The sequence below is a fragment of the Capricornis sumatraensis genome, chromosome 5, assembly GCF_032405125.1.
Source record: "Capricornis sumatraensis isolate serow.1 chromosome 5, serow.2, whole genome shotgun sequence".
Classification (NCBI taxonomy): Eukaryota; Metazoa; Chordata; class Mammalia; order Artiodactyla; family Bovidae; genus Capricornis; species Capricornis sumatraensis.
This window is the reverse complement of record NC_091073.1, coordinates 61,046,200-61,068,263: the sequence shown is the minus strand read 5'-3', so window position 1 is coordinate 61,068,263 and position 22,064 is coordinate 61,046,200. Positions and strand designations below refer to the sequence as shown.

The 22,064-nt window shown below is 42.8% G+C and overlaps 2 protein-coding genes across 3 annotated transcripts in view; one reads left to right on the top strand and one right to left on the bottom strand.

Moving 5' to 3' along the window:
* Window positions 1–19,458, bottom strand: part of DOCK4 (dedicator of cytokinesis 4) — a 472,233-nt gene extending 452,775 nt beyond the window's left edge. The window contains exon 1 of the mRNA XM_068972403.1: window positions 18,684–19,458. Coding sequence (XP_068828504.1) covers window positions 18,684–19,458 — 775 coding nt within the window. The remainder of the gene's footprint in view (window positions 1–18,683) is intronic.
* A 724-nt stretch (window positions 19,459–20,182) lies between these two features.
* ZNF277 (zinc finger protein 277) overlaps window positions 20,183–22,064 on the top strand; it is a 134,308-nt gene continuing 132,426 nt past the window's right edge. For both annotated transcript variants that reach the window (XM_068973177.1, XM_068973176.1), the window contains exon 1: window positions 20,183–20,291. In XM_068973177.1, coding sequence (XP_068829278.1) covers window positions 20,201–20,291 — 91 coding nt within the window. In that variant the 5' untranslated portion in view covers window positions 20,183–20,200. The remainder of the gene's footprint in view (window positions 20,292–22,064) is intronic.

Sequence of the window (22,064 nt, the reverse complement as noted above, 5' to 3'; positions counted from 1 at the left end):
GGGGGGGAGGAAGGCAGAGGGTCTCTAATTACACTTTTTTTAAACAGATACTTATGCTTGTTTCTCTTTTTTAAAAAATCTAATACAAGTTAATATTGATGCCTAAAGAAAAAAGTTATATTTTTGAAAGCTAAACATGAGACAAACTAGCATTTGTCAATTACCCTTTTCTTTTAAATCCTGTTTAAAATGTGCAATGTGCAATTGCCCAAGTAAATTTTCAGTATGCCAAAACATTAAGAAATTACAAAACTCAATACCAAAATAATTCATGTGTTACAACCATAATTACTTCTATGCTAAGAAAATTATTATTCTCACAAGAAAATTCTGGCGAACTGCTTCAAACATTGCCCTTCTGAGTGCATCTAGGAGGAATAAAAGGAAAATTCAGAGTTCAGTCATTTTGATGTCCCCATGCCTAAGAAGACTTTGTCTATATGTCAATTAGCCACATGCAGTAATTTTAAATGTGTGTGTAACAGTCACATTTCCTCAGTTTGGGAGGTCTTCCCTCCCCTCCCCCATTTTCATTTTCACAGATGTTTCCGTGGAATACAAAACAAAGGAACGCTTTCTTCTTCTGTTTCTGTGCCCTCTGCCTTTTTGTAAGTCTTTGTCTGATCTACTGCAGAGAGCTACAGCCAGAAAGGAAATGGGAAGAGAAAGTGGGGGAAGGAGGGCTTGGTTCTGCCCTCAGAAGCCACCATTTCTCAGGTGGAAAATAAGACTGTCATGCCACAATGACATCTTGCCTTGTGTCACAATGATTAATAGTCCTAATTTTTTCCAATTAGGGAAGTAATCACAACCAGTCGGTGGAATCTGACCAATTTTATATAGTGTGATCTGTGAGTGCTATACTTTCAATGTGGAATAAGATCTAAGATGATTCTTTTCCTTTTGACAGCTAACTGTAATATTGTATTTCCATCCCCGAGTTGCTTTTTCATATCTAAAAAAGAAAAGAAGCTTTTCAGAAATAAATTATTTCCAAATCTGACCTCCTTCACCAATCTGCTCTCTATGAATTGGTACACTGCAATTCAAAAAGGGAGTATGGAGTTTAGTATATTCAAATGAGTATGTTAATAAACCTGGCAATGCCTTAGTAGAGACAGAAAGACAGGGGAATAGAGTGCTTTTATATGATACTTATAAACACTTGCCAAATTCACAGAACCAAATTCCATAGAGAACTGCCCAAGAGCATCAAGAAACACACAACGCTGCACAGGCAGTAAATTGTCTGGCAGAAGAGACCACTACAAAGAGTAAGTATCGCATACACTTCACCTTCAGTTACCTAAACACAAACCAAAACATTTCAGATACAGAATATTCCAGACAGTTCCACTGATATCTAGTCAAATGACAGGCCAAGGAAATTAACTTACAATGAATTTCAAGCAAACTTGAAAACCACCTCATTCAATTCTATAATTTTAGAGGTCCTAAGAGAGAAATGCTTTCCTACAGTTCAGAAAATTATTATAGAGGAACCAAAATTAGAACCCTAAGCTCTTACTTTCATAAGACAAACTTGTAAGTACATAATTTATAGCATGATGGTATCAAATGGTTTTTTCAGACATGAAGAGCTTTATTACATCAATATAAATGGTGCAAACTGTGCCACATGGCAAATGTGCTCTGGAAAATGCAATAATTCCATGACAACTCCTAACCCCAAACCAGATTTCTCTCTACCGCCAATCAAAGCAGAAAGAGGTGAGCTTCACCAGGAGAATTCCGACAGGAATTATGAAGCCTGTTGTAACTGAAATTTACCTGAAATACTCCAGTCTCATGTCAAGGCATTCCGCTGTGTCAATGGTTTTCAATTTTTGGTTTTCTGAGAAAAGTTTTCCTGTTTCTTTTTCTTTAAATGAGCTCTTAAATAGAACCTCAACAGCTAACATCAATAAACTCAGCATTTTATCCTAATAAGTTTATATTTTCAAACATTTACCTGCTCAGTAGGGCTCCCCAGGTGGCACAGTTGGTAATGAATCCACCTGCCAATGGAGGAGACACAAGAGACACAGATTCGATCCCTGGGTCGGGAAGATACCCTGGAGTAGGAAACAGCAACTCCCTCCAGTGTTCTCGCCTGGAAAATTTCATAGACAGAGGAGCCTGCTGGGCTACAGTCACTGGGACCACAAAGGGTTGGACATGACTGAGCATGCATGCACACACACACATCAAATCAGTCAGTGAGGACACTGATCAGGGTTCCCATGAGCCCATATCGCTCCACTATGTAGATCAGAAAGAGGACATCGCTCCTCCCCAGCTGAGACTTTCCCAAACCCAGACACCTTGTACAGAGCACGTCCTGCAATACAACACATGGGACATGGCAGATGGCTTCTAATAAAAAGTTCTAATGAATAAGGCTGTTCCCATGAAAACAAAAATTTTAAACAGGAAGTTATAAATGATAACTGTAGTCTCTCTCTTCAACATGCCACATATCTCTATATTTTGTTTTTGTTGCACAGTAGAGTGAAAAATGATGTTTCTTGCCAATGGCTAGTTGCATATTTGATAACAGTTTTGTTTCTGTCTTTTGATAGTAGCTTGCCTTGCCTTGCAATCTCAGGATACTCTTATTCTGAAAAAGCAGAGGTAGGAAATTTTTGTTGCAGAGTTGAACCACTTAGAAGTTGGAAAAGCACCCCAAACTTGGAAGAAGCACTAAAAATGTCTAAGATACACTGTTCACCAAAGAATTGTCTACAGTTGACTGGAACATGGTGAGCAAAGCATGTAAAAAACAGATATGCCTGAGCATCTTCTGGTATTTCAGTGTAATCCAAACCATTTTACCATGACAACTTGACTTATAAACACTCTTAAAAATTTGTGCATACTGACTCAAAGGCTTCCCTGGTGGCTCAGATGGTAACGGCTCTCCTGTAATGCAGGATCCCTGGGTTAGGAAGATCCCCTGGAGAAGGAAATGGCAACCCACTCCAGTAATCTTGCCTGGAGAATTCCACTGACAAAGGAGCCTGGAAGGCTACAGTCCATGGGGTTGCAAAGAGTCAGGCATGACTGAGCAACCATCACTCACATAGTAACTCAAATAAAATTTATTTTTATAATTTATCATAAATTACCATTTATTACACTAAGAACAGAAAATACAACAGGATCCAGTCCTGTCTCCATGGAGTTCAGTGGTTAGCAGTAGGTTTCTTTATGAAATAGCACTCACAACTTTCTGGTTTTTATTCTCCATCTGGATTTTTGGATGGCAATTTCATATGGTCACAGAACAAACAGAACTATGCTGGCCCCATGCTTCAGAATTTCTGTAGGTAATTTTAAACACTTTTGACAAATTCTGTCACTTCTCTGGCAGTTACTTGTCTCCTCTGGATCAGCCCTGTAGGATGTAGGGGGCAGGCCATGATTAGTCTGTTTGACCTCTTTTCCTCAGAGCCTTGTTTATACACTCTGGACAACCTGACAGATAAACTCAACAAGAAACTACAACATACTGAGCTTAGTTTTCTCCCTCCTCCAAGGAACGCATTGGCTACAGTCTCAAGGACTGTGTCCCCATTACATTCACAGGTTGAAATCCTAATGCCCAATGTGATGGTATTAGAAGGCAAGGCCTTTGGGAGGTGCTTAAGTCATGAAGACCCTGTCTGCATGAAAGGGATTAGTGCTCTTGTAAGAGACCCCAGAGAGCTCCCTGATCCCTTCCACCATGTGAGGAGACATTGAGAAGTCCACAACCCCAAAGAGGACCTTCTCCAGAACCTGGCCAGGTGAGCACCCCGAATGCAGATTCCCAGGCTTGAGAACTGTGAAAAATCAATTGCTGGTGTTTATAAGCCACCCAGGCAGCAGTATTTTGTTGGAGCAGCCTGAATGGACTAGAAAACCATTTATTCATTGATTCACCACTTACTGAGCCTATTAAAAGCTAGCTCTGCGCTACCCTCCAGGGAATCAAATGGAGAGAACAGCACCGAGGGCTTCCCCAGCCTGTAGCAGGGGTAGACGGTTTCAAACCAGGAGCCCTGGGAGAGGCAGCTGCAGGCACAGATGAGGAATAAAGAACGGTTTTCGTTTCTGCCAGGAGGAGTCAGACGTAGGAGCTTTTAGAGAAGAGACACCCTAGTTAGGTTTTCCAGGTAAAGCTCTGAAGGAGGATGGACCAGCCAGGCTGAGTGCAAGCCAAGTGCTGAGACCAAGAGTCCAGATGCAGCTCGGCGCCTCCGCAAAGCTCTACCGAGTCCCCTAGCATGGAGCTCAGAGTGCGGGGGAAGAAATGCCCAGTACAGGACTGGACAGCGACTGGCGGCCAATTCAGGAAGGGCCTGATGTGCATTCGACTTTCGACTCTATCCTGACTGCACAGGAAACATTACAGGTATTTGTTTTTGTGTTTCCAAATGAAGTACAACAAATTTGGCCTAGAGAAAAGATCATTTGCAGTTAAAATTCAAGGCATGTGCTAGAGAAAGAAGGGACTACAAGTAGGCGACAAATGAGGCTATTGCAGTAGCCCACACAAGGGGTGCCTACCCAGCGCACCCAAGTTACTCATGGCATTTGATCCACAGCCCAGCAGGACGAGGCTTCTCTGAGCATGGATGGGGCCCAGGTCCATGCAAAGCGAGACCTTCCAATATCAGAACCACCAGCCTCAAAGACTAGGGTTTCCATGGCTGTTCCAATCAATGCTGATCAGCCCTTCCTCCCAGCTAGCTCTCCTTCTTCGAGTCCCACCATCACTGAGAACTTGCATTTTACTCCATGGTTCTTCCTTGGTCCTGGTCACACTTGGCCAAGGTCCATCCCCACTCACAGATGCACACTTTACTTCCTTCCTATCATGCAGCCTTGTTTGGTGCTTGGCTCTCGGCCCCCAAACCTTCTGGTACCCAGCCATTTCCTGACCCACCTCAAGGCCCCTCCAGCACAACTGGGCTCCATGTGCCCCACCCACAGGCAGGCAGCACAGCAGCACAGGAGGGGCTGACCATGACCACCAGAGGCTAAGGCTGCAGTGAAAAGACAATGCAGATGCTTATTTCATATACTATTGGAAGCCAGCATCTTATACAACAAGTACAGTATTATGAGCAAGTTCTTCATCACTGTCTACAGAACCCAAAGCCAGGGGCTAGGCCTCCAGATTCTGACCACAGATTCTGCTTGCAGAGCGGCCACAGGCTTCAGACTTGGACTATGTATCCAAATCTCTGTCAGTCACCTTGAACAAATACTTGCCCCTCTAGGTTTGCTAAGGCTTCAGTGTGCATACATGGCACCAAACACACAGGCCGAACCACTGGAAAACATGCATCTTGAGACTGGATTTTCCTCTGCCGATCCACTCTTCCTAGTAACTCAGATGATTAAAGAATCCACCTGCAACGCAGGAGACCTGGGTTCGATCCCTGGGTTGGGAAGATCCCCTGGAAAAGAGCATGGCAACCCACTCCGGTATTCTGGCCTGGAGAATCCCATGGACAAAGGAGCCTGGCAGGCTACAGCCCATGGGGTCACAAAGTCGCACAAGACTGAGTAAGTTGAACACAGTACCCATTCTTAGTTAATACTGAATCCATCTTCTTTCCTCTGCCCAGTCTTAGAAGGAAATCACAAAAAAAGACAACCCATTGTCCAAGATACTTAACATTGTTTAGGTGACAAGAATGAGTCCAAGGTTGGGGGGAGGGGAAAGTGGAAATTACCCAGTAGGAAGAGGAAGAAGGTCTTCCAGCTATTTAAAGTACAGCTCCACTCAGGTGTTTATACTGGACAGTCTCAACAGCTGGTGACTCACTGTGCAGGGAGTATCTTAAAATGAACCTTCTATTCTTCTGGATAAGTTCTGAGTTATCCAGGATATGAGACACTCCCTCCTTGGGGCTATTTCCTAAGGCTCACAAGTGAATAGCATCGCCATTTCGAGTCCTTATCTTCCTTTTAAAGCTTGAGGGAAAATATGCCTTAAGCTTCACACTAATTTCTCTCTGATATATTTATACACTGCCTTACTAAGCCCACCTGGGGCTTCCCAGGTGGCCCTAGTGATAAAGAACCGGCCTGCCAGTGCAAAAGATGCAAGAGACATGGGATCGATCCCTGAGTTGAGAAGATCCCCTGGAATAGGAAATGGCAAGCCACTCCAGTATTCACGCATGGAAAATTCCATGGACAGAAGAGCCTGGAAGGCTACAGTCCATGGGGTCACAAAGAGTTGGACATGAATGAGTGACTGAGCGTGGAGCATTACCAAGTAAATTTTAAAAAAAAGAAAAAACACCTACCTTGAAAAAAATGTTTTATGAAAACTAAATAGAAAACTAAGAAATATTTCTAGCTTCATCATTTGTCCAGGGACTCAGTTCTATACCTATTCATATGCCCCCATAAAGTTAGCACAATACCTTATAGACAGCGGGCACACCCAATAAATTTTTCCATCAATGTGTCACAGGATATGCCTTTATATTTATCATCACTAAAGAAAAAAAAAGTGACAAACTCTTAACAGGATGTAGTATCTGCTATCAGGAAACACATACTTAAGGACAGAAAATGGAAAAAAAGATAACCTAATATTATTTATTTCCCTTAGGGACTTGGTATGTACAAGATCTAAGCATGCCTTTCAAAAACAAAGTACACTTGAAGTGATGTCTCCAACCAAATTCAATATAGTAAAACTTCAACTTAGAACTTACCTGTTCTAAGTGCTAACCCAGACAGTTAAACTTATTGACCTGAGTTTTTCATAAATAATTATAGCATGGAGAAATGACTCATTTCAAGACCCTACTTTTACTGGTTTCTTTGAAAGAACCCAAGGTGATTTAATGACTTAAGATGCTATGAGCAACTCTACATAAATGCCATTATTCAAATAAACATATTCCTGGAGTTACTGGTAGATAAACATCATCAAACAGTGACTCAATTAACTCTGTGCTTCCAAGGGCAGACTAAGGGAGTTAGATCTCAGACCACAGAAAAGGGCTACAGTGATGACATGTCTTACACAAAGGTCCAGGATTCTGCTTCTATTTTCTTTGTTCCTCTTCCTACAGTGCCTAAAACTGCTCTAAGCCATTGTATTAGCTCAGGCTGCCATAGTAAGATATCATAACCTGGGTGGCTCAACAGCAGAAATTTATTTTCTTGCAGTTGTGAAGGCTGTAAGTCCTAGATCAAGGTCCAGCCTGGTCAATCTCTGGTGAGGGCTCTTTCTCTGGTTTACAGGTAGTCTCCTTTTTTTTACCATATCCTCACATGCTTTTTCTTAGGTACATGCATGCTTGAATTCCTGGAGAGAGTTAGCAAGCTCTCTAGGGTCTCTTCTTATAATGATAGTGATCCAATTAGAACAGGGCTCCACCCTCATGATTCATTCAACCTTAATTTCCTCCTTTCTTCAAATACAACCAGGCTGGGTGTTAGAGTTTCAGCATAAGAATTTTGGAGAGACACAAATATTCAAACCTAGACACCATATTAAAAAGCAGAGACATTACTTTGCCTACAAAGGTCCATATAGTCAAAGCTATGGTTTTCCAGCAGTCATGTATGGATGTGAGAGCTGGACAATAAAAAAGGCTGAGGGCCGAAGAATCGATGCCTTCGAACTGTGGTGCTGGAGAAGACTATTGAGAGTCCCTTGGACTGCAAGATCAAACCAGTCAATCCTAAAGGAAATCAATCCTGAATATTTATTGGAAGGACTGATGCTGAAGCTGAAGCTCCAATACTTTGGCCACCTGATGCGAAGAGCCACCTCACTGGAAAAGACCCTGACACTAGGAGAGATTGAGGACATGAGGAGAAGGGGACAGCAGAGGACAGGATGGCTGGATGGCATCACTGACTCAATGGACATGAGTTTGAGCAAACTCTAGGAGATGGTGAAGGACAGGAAGCCTGGCGTGCTGCAGTCTATGGGGTCACAAGAGTCGGACACGACTGAGAAATTGAACAACAACAAACATCTAGTCCATAACACCCATAAAGAAGCAATTATCCCCCATAATGGCTAAATAAAACCTCTTCAAGTTCTTGACCCTCTACATTGATCAATTTCTCTTGCATAAATTATCCCAGGACTCACATTCTCACTGGAGAGAGTTTACAGAACAATGGTAAGTGAGCAGTGACATTAACATTCATCTCCTAAACAAACACTTCTTGGAAAGAACAGTATTTTTTATCTTAGACAAATTTGTTTGAAGCTCTTTCTCAAAGAGGAATTGGGTCTCTTTTCCAAAACTTGTACCCCACAGCCATCTGATAACACCGTTCTGTGACTACTGGGAAATGAACAAAGCAGCAAAATCACAAGTAATCAAGCAGGTTATAGCAAGGAAAGCCACTTCAAAACTTTTTTTTTCCCCACTTTGAAACAGAAAAATTTTAAGACATAAGTGACAAACTAAATTCAAGCCTTCCAGACTCAATTTCCACCAAGAGGAAAACTCTATATAGGAAATAATGCTCAGCTTATAAAACAGTTTATATAATTATTTCTGATTACAAAAGAAATTAATGTTAACTTTTAAAAATTATTAAAAAGTAGAGAGTCTAAAAAAAATGCCACCTCTCAATGGTAACAATTGGTTTTAACACCACTGCAATATGCAACTTTGTATCCCAATTCTTCACTTCTTGAATTTTCTCATTTTAAAACTAATTACCATAATTTTTACATAATTTATACATAATATTTTCCTCTTCTAACTTGGGGCCAAGAACGTAAATGGTTGGTTTTCTGAATCAATTTATATAAACTATGAATGGGAATATTAAATGAAATGTAGGATGGAATTAATACAAACATGATTCTCCTGGGGAAAAAAATTAAGAAAGGGGCTAAGGGCTGACTTTTACCCGTATGCAAAGTTTTTATAGGGATCCTCATACCTTGTTGTTAGTGTTCATCATCCACATTTCTGGAGAAAACTCTCAGATATTTTTCTTTTTTTGGCTCTTTACAGAACTGCTTATGCATATTTGGATTTTCTTGTTTCATTGAGAGCCTGGCGAAACCCTAAGCTTATTATGGAGGCCCCCCAGACTCTTCAACCCATTCTGGACATCCTTCAAGAAAGGTCAACAGGTTTCTTCCTCTCCCCAGGATAGTGAGTACTGTTTTCTCCAGGACCTGGGTTAGGGCTATTTTCAGTTGTCTCATACAAACTCAGGCTTCTCAGGTGGCTCAGTGGTAAAGAATCCACCTGCAGTGCGGAAGACACAGGTTCGATCCCTGGGTGAGGAAGATCCCCTGGAGGAAGAAACGGGAACCTACTCCTGTACTCTTGCCTGGGAAATCCCAAGGACAGAGGGGCCTGGCAGGCTATAGTCTGTGGGGCGGCAAACCAGTAGGACACTACTGAGCGACTAAACAATAACAACAACACACAAATATATGCCCACGGCCCCGAACATGTCCACCCCTGGGCACCAAGGCAGAGATGATCTTTTTCATTTTTGGAGGAAAAAAACACCTATTCTCTACATTTCTGCTTAAAGATTTCAGGGAGACATGTTTAGAGAAATAACTTTCCTGTGGTCCAGTGGTTAAGACTCCACACTTCCAAAACAGGGGGAAAAAGTTTGAATCCTCGTCAGGAAACTAAGATTCCAAATGTTGTGCAGCACAGCCAAAACAAAACAGAACAATAATAGATTACCTTTATTTTTAAAATGCCCAATTAACACTAACATAAAATGGAACAATCAATTGCTTGGTTTAAGAAAACAGTTCACAACTTGGGGGAGGAATGGTTATCAAATTCACCCAAGACGACATGCAAATTTCATAACCAGAAGGGCTCTCGCCAGCCTCGATCCCACCAACTTCCTCTTTCTGGCACACACACAGGGGTCATGAATGGGGGTGGAAAACAAATACACAAGTGTGACTGGCAATTTCCCAAAGCCTTCTATGTCAATGTTATGCTTTCTCTCTTCTTCCCCAGCTGAGAAGCAGCCATATTCATTACAGAGTGACATTACAGAGTTCATTACAGAGTGACAGATGCCTGTTTCTGGATTTAGTTGCTTTTCTTCTTCGATAGGGACACAAATGTGATCCCGACTGATGCAAATTGAGTCTTGAACCTCCCTGCAATACCAAAGCCAGGGCTAAACATAAAGGAGTATCTTCCGTCCCACTTACAAGTCTTCCTTCCTGGAAGAGGTGCACAGCTCCAATCCAAGTTCTCAGTGATAAGCCATCCTGTACCATGGAAAACTGTTGGTTGCTAAGTCGCGTCCAACTCTTTGCAACTCTACGGACTATAGCCTGCCAGGTTCCTCTGTCCCTCAAATTCTCCAGGCATTGCAGGCAAATTCTTTACCAAATGAGCCACCAGGGAAGCCCTCCATCCTATACCATGTGTGAAAGTGTGAAAGTACAGTCGTTCAGTCATGGCTGACTCTTTGCAACCCTATGGACTGTAGCCCACCAGGCTCCTCTGTCCATGGAATTCTCCAGGCAAGAGTACTGGAATGGGTAGCCATTCCCTTCTCCAGAGGATCTTCCTGACCCCGGGATCGAACCCAGGTCGCATGCACTGTAGGTGGAATCTTTATGGTCTGAGCCACCAGGGAAACTGCACCATGGTTTACAGCAATTAAGAGGAGATTATCTCTTATCCCATCACTTCTTCCTCTGTACCCAACAGACTGCAAGCAAAACTATCAATATAATATCCAGCATGCCTTGTTACTGCAGTACTTCATAGGTGCCCATGAAATCACACTTTGTATGAAGGCCACAGTACGTACACCTGTCAAAGCCAAAAGAGTGTCCTCAAAGACGCCTTTCCACTCACCCACCTTCCTGTCCCAGCTGTTTCTACACATGGTCATCTCTCATGCAAAGATGAGATGGAAGGCGAGGGATTAGAGATACCTCAGGTGGTGAAGGACACACTCCATGTTGAAGGTATTGACCTGGCCTCAAACTTGGTGATAGTAGAGAGGGGCAATGGGTCTCCCTGCCCAGGTCACTGAGGTCCTTGAAGCTTCTCTATTAAGGAGGGAAAGCAGAGGGAAGCCGCCAACTGGTTTTCCCAATGTAGTTGCACCGGCCTTGGAGAAACTGCTCCTGAATTTGGCAGTTGGTTTTCTGTCAGACTTCATTTCTAATATCATTAATGTCTGCCTCTTTGTGTACATCTATCAGTATTTCAGCGGGAGGTTATGACAGGCTACATTAGGAAAAAGGAACATAAAGCTATCAGAAGCTGGAATCCCTCACTTCAAATCACATATTTTGTTCAGAAGTACAGTGGTGTAACTTTAAGAATTCTAAATCTGACCTTGTGGTTCCTAAGATGTATTACATATTTACCACACACACATACACACACAGTCTGTATCCACAAATACATTGCTTTGGGTATCTGAGCATTTTCCCATTTCCAGATGTGTGTATACACTTAGATGCTGTTTGAGGGATATATAAATCATGTTTGTTGAAATATTGTTTGTGGTTTCTGTTTTTCAACATCCTGCTGGGGAAATTTCACAAACATGCAAAATCTGGCATGAGACATTTGCTTCAGAAAGAACTGTCAGAGAAACAGAAGTAACTTATGCCTTAACCAGGCAATGCACCAATGGGAAGCAAGAAAAAAACATGAAATCTAGCTTCCTACCAACTCGACATGACAGCTAATCGTTCTTATTTTATAGTCCCCAGATATCCATATTAATAAAGTGCTTTGAGATGACTGCTCTTGGAAAATTCAGGCTCTATCACTTTAAAACTTAGACAGCGGACTACTTAATCAAAATCAAAACAATTAATAAAGTGGATCGCTTCAGTTATCACACCTAAATCAAATGACTCTCTCCTCATGCTCTTTAGTCTATAACCTCTCCTATTCTTGTCTATGCAGATATCGCCACCTGAATGTTTGATGGGGATGGCCAACTCTAGGAAGCCAAACAAAACTCTTAATCCTACGCTATAAACCAGCCCCACCTGCAAAAACGTCTCTTTTGTTGAATGGCGCCTATGTTCACCTGGGGCTTCCCTGGTGGTTCAGTGGTAAAGAACTCATCTGCCAATGCAGGAGACTCAGGTTCAATCCCTGGGTCGGGAAGATACCCTGGATAAACAAATGGTAAGTTGCCCACTCCAGTATTCTTGGCTGGGAAACTACATGGACTCAGGAGCCTGGCGGATTACAGTTCATGGGGTCACAAAACAGTTGGACACAACTTGGGAACTGAAAAACAACAATTTATGTTCCCCAACTTGTCCAAGCCAGAAATCAGGAAGACATCGGAAACTTCTTCCTTCCCCTAACTCCTCACATTCAGTGATAAGCCCTGCTGTTTCCATCTTCCAAACATCTTAGATTTATCCACATTCCACCATGCAGGACTGCTCACCTGGTTCAGGAACCTATCTCTTAACCTCATCTACTGCAATAATCTCTCTTAGGTCACCTTTATGTCACCTTCATCATCCAGAAGCAACAATGTACATGCCTTAAAGGTTCATAATGCTCATATTTCCAACCAGGAGGAATTTTTTAAAAAAGAATTTGCTGGTAATCTTTATATTCTAACAATTCTCACCTGTGTTTAATTACTGAATACATCTTCTCTAAATGCTACACATTAACTACCATCTTCTCTATAATACTATGCATTTTATGGAATTTCAATCACTATCCATGTTTCATTTATTTTGTCACCTGATACTAGGTACATGGAAGGTATTTTATTTTTTTAACTTTTTCTTTTACACATGGACCATTTTGAAAGTTGTTACTGAATTTGTTGCAATATTGTTTCTGTTTTATGTTTTGGTGTTTTGGCTGCAAGCCATGTGGGATCTTAACTCTCTGACCAGGGATGGAACCTGTATCCCCAGGAAGGCTAGGTCTTAACCCCTGCACTGCCTGAAAGGTCTCCTGGAATGTATTTTAGAAATAGCATTATTTATGGAAGCCTTTCATTTTATGACCATAAGTATTCTGCTGTGCTGATAATCAAAAGTGATTCAACTATTCCTATATTGGAACTGATGTTGTTTCACAGACCACATGGCAAGGAATAACTGTGCATAAAGTGTTTTGCCACTATTGTTTTTTTTTTTTTTTCATGCAGACTTTGATGGGTGGAATTACTGATTCAAACTCCTGCTTTTGACCATAATATTAGGCAACACAGCAGAGTGGCTAAGAAAGCACACTCTAAGACTTTTGAGGTTCCAATCCTAGTTCCACCACTTCCTGCATGACCTTAGACAACTTACTTAACCTCTCTATGACTCAGTTTCCTGTAAAATGAATGAAAACTGAACCTTCCCTTATGGAGCTGTCACGAGGATTAGACAGAAAACACATGACAAGCTCTCAGAACAAAGCTTGGTGAAAAGCAAGCGCTCCACAAAGCCTATTTTACATATTTATACATACACCTTCATTTCCAAAAGGATCACGTTAATATTTAATACAGCCAGTAGGGCATATCAGTTTTACTGCAACTCTGTCACCAAAAGGCATTAGCACTATTTTTGGTGATTCTTACTTAGTAAATATCCAGTGTATCTTAGCACACATTTTTTTTTTAAATGCCAAAGAGTAAAACAGTTGTTCCTTAAGTACATTTATAGTGCTTAAATAAAAATAGCTTAGGGGACATTACTTATTTATTCTTTAGTATTATATATACTCTGACCAAATAAGCTTACCAGTTTATGTTTTTAAGAAAACAAGTTACATGAGTTGCCTTGTTTCTTCTAATAATGATCAGCAATACATAAAAGGATGGAAAAGAATGGTGTGGGTAACCCTTCAATTGGCAAGAAATTAACAGCTCATCAGATTCATTCTTCTGCTGTAGTGCCCAGAGATCACTGTCAAAGGAAATTTTATATATATATAAATCCAAAATTGGTCATTATGCAGTTGATCCCAGCCCTTGTCAAAAAGACTCTAGCAGAAAGACACAGGTAACCTAAAAGAAACAATTCATGCAATGCGTGTGATGGTTTGGATACTTGTTCCATAGTTAATGAGAAATATTATATAAAAAGACAAACTGACATATTAGAAGACAAAAGTATGATTAAAGTCTAAGTTTAAATACAAACACATATTTGTCAAAAAACAACATAATGAATGAACTTAACTAGAAACCCAACAAGGCCTAAATTCCAGTGCTTCCTGTATCACAAATGAGGTATCTAGAGCAGTGCTATTCAAACGATCAGTCAGGACCCACTGAGTCATTAAGTAAAGTTAGTGACAATCTTTTAAAGTTTATAAATAAACTTATTTTATTGTAGCATACCTGACATACAACATTCTATTAGTTTCAGGTGTACAATATAATGATTTGAGTGCTGCATGTCTGTATTTTTTAAATGAAAAAGAATAGGAGATCACAGAAAGTATGAGTAAATACTGTTTCACTTATATGTGTGTAGGGTGGTCCTGAGTGGTGCTGGTGTCAGGAAATGAAATGAATTTCCTATTATGGATGACAGTTAAACAATATCAAAATTCACTGCTGGAGAGTACTTCATTTTACTATGCTTCACAGATACTGCATTTTTTACAAATTGAAAGTGTGTAGCAACCTTGCATTGTCAGACGATGGCTTGCGATTTCTCTATTTATTTATTTGCTGTTTTTCTTTTTAAATTAAGGCATATACCCAGTTTTTTAAACATAACACTACTGCACTCTTAAAAGACTACAATATAGTGTAAACATAACCTATTTGCACTAGGAAACCAAAAAATTTGTGTGATTCACTCTATCGTGATAATTTGCTTCACTGCAATGTTCTAGAACCAAACCTGCAATATCTCAAACGCATGCCTATAAGTCATTTAATCTCTGTGAAGCTGTTTCCTCATCTCTTAAATGGAAAGTATTCTACTTCAGAGAGTAGATTCAAATAAAATAATTTCACAACATCTTTTTAACTGTAAAACATTGCATTAATATGTTAAGTTTACAGCATTATGGCTAGGTTCCTTAGAGTTAATGTTTCTCTGCTGTATATGATCACAACACAAAATCACTATGCTAGAACTTGGACATACTGTATCAAAGATAATTCTGCAAATGTAGTCTCCTAAAAAAAATAGAGCTAGAGACAGGAAATCCTTAAGTTTCTTGAAATTTTTATAATATCTTTGTAGTTCTGACTATACACCCTCTGGGGGAAAAAATAAGACTAAAGAAGAAAGGCAGTATCTCAGTGTCACTGTGGGGCCTTATGAAAGAATCATCACTTATGAGAATGACCGAAAGGGGGATATGTTTACAGGCTATTCCCAGAGGAGGCCAGATCATGAATGTAAGCTGCCATCTCACTGTCTGCACAGCCCTTCAGTGATACTTTACTTGCAGGTATAAATCACTGCTCTTTGCTTCCCACTGAAAGTTTAGAATCCTGTACCAGTCTCTAAATGCCACAAACAATTCCAGGCAGCACATCTTTATCTAGCTACACATGTTATCTGCACACATCATGGTACCACAAGATAAGAAACATCTCAAGACTGCCAGCTAACAAAATTGGAAACAGCTAAGATGAAAGGTACACTTCCTCACAACTCTGGCTACCAATAAAGCACGCTTCTGAAGGAAAAGACATTCTAAAGATCCTGAGTAAATAAGAGATGGTACCTCTCCCCATAAAAATAGAAAGGACTTTAAAAAGGAACAGAATTCCTACTTTGCTATTGTTTAGTTACTAAGTCATTGCCAACTCTTTTGTGACTCCATGGACTGTAGCCCACCAGGCTCCTCTGTCCATGGGATTTCCAGGCAATACTGGAGTGGGTTGCCATTTCCTTCTCCAGGGGATCTTCCCAAACCAGGGATCAAACCCACATCTCCTGCTTGGCAGGTAGATTCTTTACCACTGAGCCAAACAGGAAACCTGAATTCATACTTAGATGATTTAAAAAAACCACTTTAGGATAAACTGAAGACAGGAATGTTTGTGAAGACTCAGTGATATGGCTATGATGACACTTCATTTTTTAAATGGTATCTGTGACCTTCAGATCAGCTTGTTCTGAGTTTTGTTTCCTGTAAGCCTTAGGGATTTTTTTGCACGGATCAATCAGCCCACATAAGCCTAACCAGGTTCACAAATGTAAAACATCTGGCCCGGTTGAGAGGCTCAGTTTGCAGCTCACAAAGGCTCACAGGTTCACCTGGGAATGCTACACGCATGCCTGCTGGGCAAATGAATGTAGAAATAGATCTGCAATGGCCTTAACTTTCTCTATGACTAATTCCCATCACTTTGAGGAAGGGGACGGGGACTGTGACAGATGAGGATGTATAGAAGGCAGATAGCATGAGGAAAGTTGTCAGGGGGTGATCAAGAATGTTTTAGTCACTGCCCATAGAGTTCCTGCTAGAGAGAGAGAATCAAACAGCCTGAATCAGCTTGGTTCTGGCAGCCTGCCAGGTAGCTTTTGCTTACCTGTGATCTTAGTTGAAAACCATGTGGGATGTGTCACAGCAAAAGTGCCTTTCTCATAACAATCTCAACACAATGGAAATATCTTCCTAACCAAAGGACACACTTGTTTGGAAGAACTCCACAGAATTATTACTGAGAAGAACCTTGGTTATTCTTCGACTGTGTGTTGAGATTCTGGAAGGTTAAGTGACTTACCTTAGGTCACACAACCGGCAGCAAGCCCTGTCTTGACTAAGACCAAGAGCTAAACAGACTCTCCCAAGATAAAATATGCCTACAATTGTGCCTATTAACACGTTTTCAAAGAGACAAGGTTCCTTACTACTCAGAACTTTAGTTTAATCACTATACCTGTCTACTACCCTAGAACACTTAGATATATGACTAAGTATGCATTGTTTTAAAACCATTCATCAATTAAATTGATGGGATAGTGCCCACACATTAGGTTTGAAAAGGAATTCCTATCTCTGATACACCTTACTACAGGTATGAAATTTAAGTAACTGTGTCCATATTTATAGTAGGTTGCTTGAGACTGAAACAATAATATATAAAGATACATAATTCTCTCATAGATAATGAGATAAGTATGTTAGAAATACACAATGTGCAGGGAAACTTCAAGCATTCAAACTTACAGATTTATATCAAAGAATAAGGAAATCAATTTACTACTACACCTGATATCAGCAAAACATCTGTGCCCATAAAATAAATTTTCTTGAGTATTTATAAAAAACTAGAAAGAAAAGCACATACAGTAACCAAGTTTATTAAAAAAAAAAACATAGCGCATGTGTGTTTTAGTTGCTCAGTATAAGCAGCTACAAATACTCCTTTCTGTGGTGAGAAATAAGTCCACTCATAAGAATCCCTGCAAAATTTTCACCACACACACGTGTAACAGATGGAGTCTAAAAAACAGCTAAGCATTTCATAAGCCAAATGCTCAAAAATTAATAATAAAAGATGTTAACAATGCTGTATTATATTGCATAAATGAGCACAACAGATCCCTGCCCTCTGCTTTCACCTCTCATCTCATCCCACCTTTCTCCAAATGTGTGCTCACCCATTTACATCCCCTACTCTGCAACCAAATCACAACCATCCAAAGGCGAGGTGTCTGCTGCAGCTCCAAACACTTGACTGATAACATCCGGTTTGCCATTCCAGGAAATCCCAGAGTGTGTTTTAATCCTCTGCCCACAGCTTGCAAAAGAAAAACGAGAGAGGATCTAATCGATACCAGCACCCCAGCTGTGACCTGGCACATAAAGAAATCAAGAAAATAAATCCCATCCATAATCTGTATAATTTAACACTTGGAAGAAAGCAACATCTGGGATCAACTCCAAGCGGGACAGTGCTGCTGGCCATGTCTGTGGTTCCTGCACTGAGTGCTAAGCCGGTGACAAGGGGACACTCCACGTCCTCAACAATCAGCAAAAACAACGTCTCTTCCTAATAAGAAGTAATCGACCCCCAAAAATGAGGCAGGTGAAGAGAAGGAAACATCTACTGCTTGCCAGTTAAGCACTTGATAAAGGCTCCCCTTACACTTCAAAGACAGGGAAAACTGGAACTCCTTCCCAAAGGTGGGTCCTGGGCGAACTATTGTCTTGCTGACCAGTCAAAATCCAAAATGAAAGCTCATATAATACAGGGGAATGACTTTGTTCTATCATACAGCCCCTTCTGGACACTCCAAAGTCCTATCCCCAGGTGAAGTTGGGGGGGGGGGGAATATCCCCTGTAATTATGACTCCCTCGAAAGGCTTTCCAGATTTTTTAAATTACAGGAAAATGAACATAAGCAGAACATAAGCAGATACCTACATATCATCTAAATCACTAGATCTACACCCAATTTTTTAAAAAGTAAACCAATAAGCAGGACAGGGCATTATAGGAAACTATATATTATGTTTCCTTAATACTATATATTAAGTATTATATGATAATACTTTCTCTGTCAAACCTTCTCAGAGGTTATAATTGCATTTGGCTGCTTCAGGCTTGTCAGAGAGCCTTCCTTTTTAATAGTCGCAACCTAAAAGGAGTAACTGTCAAGGGGCGACCCAGCTGAAATCAAACAACAAAAACGGGAACTGTAATCCGCCTGAAATGGGAGGAGGGAAAGGAAGGGAGACTCCTGTATTCATCCGTCAATATTAATGTCCTTTGTTGTTCACCTTTACACAGAACAGCGAGCGCTACCCTGCTCCTTTTCCTCCTAACACCCGTGTCAGGGTAATCTTTCCTAAAAGCTGTCTCGTTGCCTCGAAGACCCAAGCTTTCGGAGTCTCTCTCCCCATTAACACTCCACAGCTGTCCTCCAGCACCACCCCCACCATGAGCAGAGAGGGTGGTCAGAAGTAAAAACATTGCTGAAATACCCGTTCCCCTCCAAAGACCAAAGAGCAGAGCGGCGCAGATGTTGAAATGTACTAACCCCCGCCCCACCGCCTCCGAGCGCGCACACACACACCGGGTAACCCGGGATGGGAGGGAGGAGGAAGGCTCGGGCCGGACTGTCAGAGCGGCTCTTCTGAGGACGATGCCACATTCCGCACTCCGGGAATGTGGAAGGCAGAGGGAAGGTTCTGCGCCTCCCTTCTGTTTTGGGGATGTTCTCTCTCCGCGACTGTTGTCTCCCTCTCCACCCTGGGAAGTCGTTGCAGCCCTTGCTTTCTTTAAGGTAAAGGAGAAGGAGGGAGAGAAAAGCCGTCCGTTCTCCTCTTCCAACTTGACACACACACACCCGGTAGCCACTCCAAACTCCGCAGGCAGAGCCCGCAGCAGGCGGGCTGGCCGCGCGCTCCCCTCAGCCGTCCCGGCACTCCCTCCGGGAACCCATGCCGAGAGCTCCCATCCGGCGTTGAGGGGCGAGACCCCGAGGCGCAACCCTCTGCCAGGAGGTGGCTGAGCAAAGCCCCTAACGCGCAGCGCGATGCCAGAATTAGGCATTTGCAGCCGGGCTGAGCGAGAGGGGCACCGGGGCAAGGACGCGAAATTCGCACTCGCTCGGGCTAGGACCAGAGCAGAATAAAAGTTCGCCCCGCGGAGACTCACCCACGCCGTATTTCTCGTGCTCCGTAGGTATCCACATGGCTAAACAGGGGTCCGGGGTCTTCGGGCTTTGTAATCCCCGCGCCCCTTCTCCGGCTCACAACAATGCACAGCTCCCGAGTAGTGGCTGCAGCGCTGGAGCCCCGCGGCTCCGCGCGGGCTGCGGTCGCTGGGCAGGGTCTGCGCTGAAGGCTCCCGAGCCCAGCGTTGACACCGCGCGGCCGAGGCTGCGCCGCCCGCAGCTCTGCCGGCGGTGGCTGCTCAGAGTCCTCCGACGCGCTCCCGGGAACCCAGAGGCGCAGTCATTGTTCTGATTCACTGAACTAAGCGAACACGCCGGAGCACTCTCCGGCGCACCCCCGCCCGTCAGCGCCTCTTCTAGCCCTCCCTGCCAAGCGCCCCGCAGCACGCTGGGAACTGTAGTTCTGCAACAGCTCCATCCCGGAAGGAGGTGGGGAGTTAGCGGCTAGGGGCGGGACTACGTCCCGCTCGCCACGTTCTATTGGTCCAGATCGTGACGGCGCGGAGTGGGCGTGGAGGAAAAGTCGCGTCAGTGGGGAATTCGTTTCCAATCGCGTTTCCATTGGTCCCGCGCCTGTTCTGCGGCCCTCTTCCCCCCCCCCCCCCACTCAGCCGAGTAATGGCTGCTCCCAAGACCCAGGGGGCTGCTACCCAAGGGGAGGAGGACAGTGATGGCAACCGTGGTGGAGCCAGAGGTGTCATTTATGAGGGTGAGTACGGTGCCTCTGAGGTGCAAATGGTTTTTCGTCTTCGTTTCTCTCCAACCTGGAATACAGCTGACTGCTGGACGGACCTCAGCTCTAAGGCCACTTGAGCGCGAAGGGGCCACGGGTGGAGCCCCGCGGGACAGGAGGGGGTGGGAGGAGGCTACTTGCTGGAGACTGTCTGGGAGGGAAGAGAAAATGGGATGAAATGGCCTTATCCTCAGCCAGGGAAGTTCCCTGGGTTCTGTCCTACGTTTGGAGCTCCCACCTTTACTCTCGCTGCCGAGTGGGCGTGGGTCAAGGTTTGCGCGTGTGTGAGTGTAACTCTGGAATTAGCTGTCCTCTTTCCTCGCCAGTAGTCTACCCTCGCCTCGGTTTGCTTGGTTTGACCTCGAGAGATAGGTTTTATTTGGGTTCGAGCGGATTTCCATTTGCAAACTGGTTGGTCACTCTACAGATTTTTCTCAGTTGTTGGCTGGAGCAGCCTCTGAAGGGACAGTCTGTATGACTCTCACAGCTTCTTCCGCTGTCAACTGCCCCGGGCGTTCTCCAGGATTGAATGTAGAGCCTGGGAGATCTTCCCAAACTCTGGGTCCTTAGAGCAATAGGAAAGGAAATGGTAATTTGTAGTCATGGCTTCAAAGAAAGTCATCACAGCTACTTTGGCTTTGCTTCACTTTCAGGTTGTCTTCTGACCCAGTATAGAGAGCAAAAAATAAAACTTTGAAAGCTGCAGAGGAGGTTATCTTTAGAATCCCTAGCCCCTTTCTTTTGTTGTTCTATCCATCTATCATCTATCCATTTATCAATGAGTCCTATCCGACTCTTTGCATCCCCATGGACTGCAGCACTCCGGGCTTCCCTGTCTTTCACTGTTTCCCTGAGTTTGCTCAAACACATGTCCATTGAGTCATTGATGCCATCCAATCATCTCATACTCTGTTGCCCCCTTCTTCTCATGCCCTCGGCCTTTCCCAGCATTAGGGGCTTTTCCAGTGAGTCAACTCTTTGCATCAGGTGGCCAAAGTATTGGAACTTCAGCATCAGTCCTTCCAATGAATATTTTAGGTTGATTTCCTTTAGGATTGACTGGTTTGATCTCCTTGCAGTCCAAGGGACTCTCAAGGGTCTTCTCCAGTACCTCCGTTTGAAAGTATCAATTCTTTGACCCTCCGCCTTCTTTATGGTCCAACTCTCACGTCCATACATGACTACTGGAAAAACCATAGACAGACCTTTGTCAGTAAAGTGATGTCTCTGCTCTTTAATACACTGTCTAGTTTGTCATAGTTGTATCCTTATAGTCTGTGTATCACCAACCTTACTCCCTTCTTTTTTGGGCTGATACATAAGTTAACACAGCTACTTGTCTTTTTCCTTTTGATTTCTGTTTTGTTTGGCCACACCATGCAGCTTGCAGGGGCTTAGTTCCTTGACCAGGGACCCAGTCTAGGTCTCCTTGCAGTGGAAACTCTGCCCTCTTCAGAGTCTTATCCACTGGACTGCCAGGGAAGTCTGTTGATATTTTTTCTGTTAGGTCAGTTTATTTCTCTTTCTAGTTCCTTGTCTTGTCACACCAAAAACTTAGAGTGATAGACGAAAGGGTACAGAATAACAGACAAGTTACAGTTCAGTTTGGCTCAAGCAGACAGATCTTTTTTTAGACAGACACTCCTAAAACATGGGAGCAGACTGACTCCAAGGGAGCTCTCCTCTTCCTTCCTGTTGATCCTGTTTGATATCCCACTTTCATACTTCCAGTCTCTTCCTTTTGCCTAT